The sequence below is a fragment of the Panthera onca genome, chromosome A1, assembly GCF_046562875.1.
Source record: "Panthera onca isolate mPanOnc1 chromosome A1, mPanOnc1 haplotype 2, whole genome shotgun sequence".
Classification (NCBI taxonomy): Eukaryota; Metazoa; Chordata; class Mammalia; order Carnivora; family Felidae; genus Panthera; species Panthera onca.
The window spans coordinates 233,889,198-233,895,197 of NC_138339.1; the positions used below are offsets into that span (position 1 = coordinate 233,889,198).

General features: G+C 42.1%; 1 protein-coding gene across 3 annotated transcripts in view; it reads left to right on the forward strand.

Moving 5' to 3' along the window:
* Window positions 1-5,073, forward strand: part of USP12 (ubiquitin specific peptidase 12) — a 104,741-nt gene extending 99,668 nt beyond the window's left edge. For all 3 annotated transcript variants that reach the window (XM_078444862.2, XM_078444904.2, XM_078444955.2), the window contains 2 exons: window positions 540-618; window positions 1,847-5,073. In XM_078444862.2, coding sequence (XP_078300988.1) covers window positions 540-618; window positions 1,847-1,948 — 181 coding nt within the window. In that variant the 3' untranslated portion in view covers window positions 1,949-5,073. The remainder of the gene's footprint in view (window positions 1-539; window positions 619-1,846) is intronic.
* Window positions 5,074-6,000: the final 927 nt, after the last annotated feature.

A 6,000-nucleotide genomic window follows, 5' to 3' on the forward strand; every position in this document is an offset into this window, starting at 1 on the left:
AAATGTCATTTGTTTTTAAAGAAGTTTATGAAGGTCAAGCTTGATTGATTTCAGAACTGTAGATTTGATAGCTTTGCTTGTTTAACTATCACTCGATACCTTTCCTCAAGAGAAAAACTTTTCCGAAGAGAGTAAGACTTAGAAAAAAATGTTTACTTGTGTTGTTCTGTAGTTTAACTCAGACTGTGACACCCCCACCCCCCTCAAAATGCTAGAAAAAAAATGTATTTACATTTTTCATAGAAGCAAATTTGAAAATTATTTTAAAAATAATAAGTTATAAAAGACAAATAATTTTAATAGCGTAACTTCATATAAATAGAATGCTGATTATATCTTTCAAAGTAGAGTGCTAATTATTTGATTTTAAAATAGAATGCCAGTTCACATCAATGTGGCTTGATATTTTGGGGAAGGATAGGTAAGGAGTATTTTTATCGGTTTCAGTTATGCTGCTTTATAGAACGTGAAATTCGGGCATAGAAGAATGATGTTAATAAACATTGTATGAAATTAACTTTTCTTTCTCTTTGTTTTAGTGGTCCCAATCGAGGACATTATATCGCAATAGTTAAGAGTCATGATTTTTGGTTGTTGTTTGATGACGACATTGTAGAAGTAAGTAGTTCCTGAATTTCTTCTTTTTCTTCAAAGTTGGGTGTGTATTTCACTCTTCTCTTTTTTCTCCCAGCCTCTCATTCGTAGGACAGGTGACGAATATTAGGCAACTGTTGAGGTCTTCAGATTATCTGATTCCTACTTCTTACTCCCCAACAGGCAATCCCAATGCTTGAATGGTCAGGTAACCTTTAAAATGCTTAGGATAAAACAAAAGCTTTCGACAACAGAGCCAGCTTTAAAAAAAAAAAAAAAAAGCTTTCATTGTTTAAAAAAAAAATTTGAGGTTAAAAAAAATTATTGAGTTATAATATACATAAAGTACACAAATCTTAAGCAACAACTTGAATTTTTATGTGAACGTGCACGCACCCGTATTTGCATGCGCGCGCGCGCGCGCACACACACACACACACACACACACACACACACACACTCACACTGTAACCACTATCAAGATCAAGTGCACTCTCAGCACCCCAGTGAGCCTCCTTTATCCTCTTTCTGGTCCGTCCTCATGGCTTTCCTCCCTTCTCCCCACCATCCCCTTCACCGGCTCCTGGCTCTCTTGAGGCTTCTCATTCTCATTATTGTTTTGCCTCTGTTTGAATATAAATGGACTCATTCAATATGCCTTCTTTTGTGTCCGCCCTTTTCCGCTCATCATTGTATCTAGCAGTTTATTCGTGTTGCCAATAGTAGGGTTTTCTTTTTTATTGTAATTGCCTGTTGTCAGAACAGAACGAGTTAGAAGCTTGTCTTTTTGCCCCTTACTGAAATAAAACTGCCTCCACGACCCTGGTGTAAGTCTTTTGCTAGACACGCGCACTCATTTTTCCTGGGTGTGTTAGGTGGGACCATCTGAAATTGCCATTTTCGTAGGTCACGAATGGTTGGGAATTCGTGGTTTCTTACAGTCCAGGTAGAAATTCTGTTCCCTAGGAGTAGGATTGCTGGATCAAAGGGTATAGAAGACAATGTGACACGTTTCCCCAAAGTCTCCGAATTGTTTTACATTCCTACGAGCTGTGTCTGAGAGTCCTGTTTGCTTCACGTTCTTACCAGTACTTGGCATCATCGGCCCTTTTAACTTAAGCTGTTCTTACTGTGCAGAGCTGTTTTATAGCCCCGACGAAAGACACGGTTCTAAGAAATGTGGAAGGTTTTATTGGATTGAAGCAGTTCCCAGAGCTCACTTTCGTACTAATGTTTACATTTTGCCCCGCAGAAAATTGATGCGCAAGCTATTGAAGAATTCTACGGGTTGACATCAGATATCTCAAAGAACTCTGAGTCTGGTTACATCCTTTTCTATCAGTCTCGGGACTGAGGGGGACCGTGATGAAGAGATACTTTCTGCCTCATTTCTTCTCTGGTTACTTTGCAAAGGATCAAGCACTGATGTTTCAAGAAAAGAGAAATGCAGGAAGCTCAGGGGGCAGTAGCACACTTTGCACACAATAAAGCAAAGACTGTGGATTCACACGCTCTTCCTATCCTGGTAGTTGATTTATTTGCTCAGGTATCATGCCGTCCGTGCAGTTCCACACAAGGAAGTGAGATCAGAGATAGCAGCTCCTCTCGGGAAACCGCCTTCCAGTAATTGACATGCATTTTCTCTTTATTCGTCGCACCAGTAATGGTTTGAACTCCTTGGGGGTGCAGGAGAAAGAGTGGGAATCTGTGCTAGGTTGTAGCGATCGTTTCGGGAGGTGATACTGAACGCACCGCGTCAATTTGCCCGTGTCGAATACACACACATAGAAGGAACATCCGGTGGTCTTTTCAGGCGTAAACCAGAACTACATTTGGGCCCAACACTTGCAGTTGCCTTTCTGATGTAAAAACGAACAGATGACTAGAATCCGGTGTCAGGAAGACAAATATGTTTTGCTTCTCTGAAGAAGCTTATAATAATATACAGTATATGTATATGTAGGGAACAACTGGTCAAAAGTGGCTTTTTGTTTCCCCAAGGGGAAAGACTGGCTTTGTAATTATAAGTTTTTTTCTTATTTATTTTACTTAAAACTGGTAGAGTCTAAGTATTGTATGAAGTGCCCATGATTCTGTCAGTAAATTTGAGCTTATTTTTATTAGTTTTTGTCAATTGAACTCGTCCTTTTGTTTGTTTCTATTTTTAAGGTGAATTTTAAACCATTTTAAATCGTAAGATACCTTAAGAAAAATTACACTGAGAGGAGGTAAATACTCTTTTTCAGGAGGAACTGATATCTCTGACTAAATATTTGTCCTTTTGTCATGGTTTATAAGTCACTGATTTTACTCAGCTTTAATTTTGTAAAGTAAAAAAACTTATCAAAAATTCCCTGTCACGGTTGGAACCATCGATGAAATTCTGGTGCAGTGGTGGCTCACCAGTCTTCAGAATCCTTAAATACCCTGACGTTTCAAGTTGCAGCCGTGTTCGGAAAAGTCGTGTCTTGGCAGTTAACGTTCTTTTCGAATGTCATTCTTTACCCTGGGAAGAAGGAACCTGTCGTAACCCCAGCAGCCTGGGTGCCTAGCTGCAAACCGTGCGAGGATGAAATTTTAAGGAAGCAGACCAGAAACACACGAAGCAAGTCCTTTTCTCCCCATCCCCCTCCCCCCCCCCCCCCCATCTTTGCAGATCTACTGGAAGAGTGTTCAGAAACTAAGCTTTGCATTTGTCAAGACTTCATTCTGTCGGGGGTTTTAAGAAGTAATATATGTAATGTAAAGTGTATGTAAACCATTGAGGTTGACGCTTCCCCGTGCATCAGTGAGTTGACGGTGGCCGAATGTAACGTGCAGAAAATAATTGACTGTATATTCAGAATCATAGCAATCAGGCCTTGGATGTTCTTCAAGTCTTTTCAGGCAGTGATTTTTTTTTTTTTTTAATTGCTGTAATTTTCTAAACTTATTTTACTAATACTGTTGAATATGAAAAAAAACCACAAAAAAAATTTTTGTCTGCTGCTATTTATTAACATTTTATTATCTGTATCTTTTAGCTCAGGAAATGACTTCACCTATATTCGTTCCGTGAACTGATCTTTAACAGGGTCGCTTGGCTAATGGGGCTGTTTAGACAGATACGCTGGGAGAAAAATTACGACGTATTTTGACACCTTGCTTTTTCAGATACAGTCGCTAAAGCCTTACGGCCGGCTGGAACGGGCTTATACCGATCGATCGCGATTGCGTAGCCCGCCTGGTTACCACGTTGCACAGAGACTCACGACTGAGAATGCGGGGAAGGGGGAGGGGAAGGTCACAGGACGGGGGAGGTGGATACATTTTTTTTATTTTGAGGGCTTAAACCAAATTGTCTCGGGATTTACGGCTGTGTTTCCGTAGCTTTCAGCGCAGAGGAAGTAGAGTGAGGCCGAGTCCGTTGTTTACTTGAGTTAGGCCACAGCATGTATAAGAAGGATAGATGAGGTCATTTGCACAGAGGTACAGCACTGGGATACTACGCTGTGTTCGTGTCTCCATTTTGCATTGTAAAAACCACAGTAAAAGGCAAAGCGAAATTTCCTGTCGAAGCAAGTTCTAGCATTTTCGTTGAGCTCCTTGGTAGTCGCACACTGTTCACATCTACACCGTGTTTAATAGTATGATTTGTCAGGGGAGGGACTGTGGGGCGATGGGTCTCAATTTCCTTTTTACTCTTAGTACAGCCGCGTCTGCGTAAAATGTTTGGAAGCTCACCCGAGACGCAGCAGACTTTAAAAGCACAGGGTTGGGGTTGGGGGGCAAATGCAGGTATAGCGAGAGAAGGGACCCAGAGAGGAAGCATTGTGAGATTGTTGGTTGACTGTGACTGAAACGAGGGGTGGGTTTACGGTGTAAATGGCGGCCGATTGCTAACTATGTACATGTTTGCTGGGATGGCTGTCCCATATTTTGTACATTGGAATAAAAATTTCCACAGGTCATCGTAACCGGAAGTAAATATGCTAAATTCAGTCTCACTGCTAAGTCGTACGGCTCCTGTCTCAGAAACTTCACCTGTAGACGACTGCTCAAGACGGGGGCCGTGAGGCTTCAGGAAAAGGGAAAGAAGGAAATGTGTAATATATGGACCTCGTTGCCTCTACCGATCAGTATCGGGTTTTTCTTTTCCGTGGCGGCAGTAGAAAGACCTCACTTTCGTAACATACTACTCTTGATACTTTCTTTAAGGATACTTTTCATTAAAGATTCTCTCATGAGGTATTAAACTGGGAGCCGGGAGGCTAAGGCGCTCAGGTCCTGGCTCCTCAGTGAATTTAACTGTGTGACCTTGGGCAAGTCACTTAACCTCTCTGTGCTTCAGTCTCCCTGTCTTGTAAAACGGGAGTAATACCTACCTCACAGGGTTGTTGTGGGGATTAATTAGATATAATGTCTGTAAAGCATCTAAGGTTCTTGAAGAAGGCGCTATATAAATACAAAATAATATCTATTAAAGTTGGTTTATTTGTGCTTGCGGGTTTTTAAGTGTGTTTTTTTCCCCCTTTTTTGCCTAAAACGTCTTTGAGAATGGGAAGGGCAGACCCTTGAACAACATGGGTTTGAATTGCGTGGGTCCTACTTGTTAAGCGGATTTTGTTCCTTAGACACGGTATTGTAGTACGGTGAACACATTTTCCCTTAGGACTTTCTGAACACTTTAGCTTTATTCTAAGAGCGCAGGTATGTAATAACGTATCCAAAATGTGTGTTAACCGCCTGTTTATGTTATCGGTAAGGCTTCAGGCCAACGGTAGGCTATTAGGGGGGCCCCCGGGTGGCTCAGTCAGTTAAGCGCCCGACTCTCGATTTCGGCTCCGGTCACGATCTCACGGTTTGGGAGTACGAGCCCCGCATCAGGCTGTTCACTGACCGTGTGGAGCCTGCTTGGGATTCTCCCTCTCCCTCTCCCTCTCCCTCTCCCCCCCCCCCCCCCCGCACCTCCCCACTTGGGTGGTCTCTCTCGCTCTCTCAAGATTAAAAAAAAAAAAAGTAGGCTATTAATAGTTAAGTTTGGGGGGAGTTGAAAGTTCAACCTGGATTTTTTTGGCTGCACAAACATGGTGCCCCTGACCCCTGTGGTGTTCCAGCTTCAGCTGTATACACTTGGGGAAGTGCCTTTACTGCTCTTGCTGCAAACTTGCTGCTTTTGTTACCCAAAGAGATTTTCCGAGAACAGCATTCCGTGTGTGTGAACCAGCACCTGTAATCCCGTGCCTGCATTGGTCTTTAGGTAGTCGCCTTGCCTTTCCAAAAATTCCGAGTTTAAAAATGTAAATTTAGAATCCTAGAATCTTACTGTTTTTAGCTCTCCCTTAGCCCTTGCGGTGTAGTCCTCGCTCCTGTAAAATCGGTCACTTGAGAATATTCACCTGTGCTTGAGTACTTGAGATCCCGTTC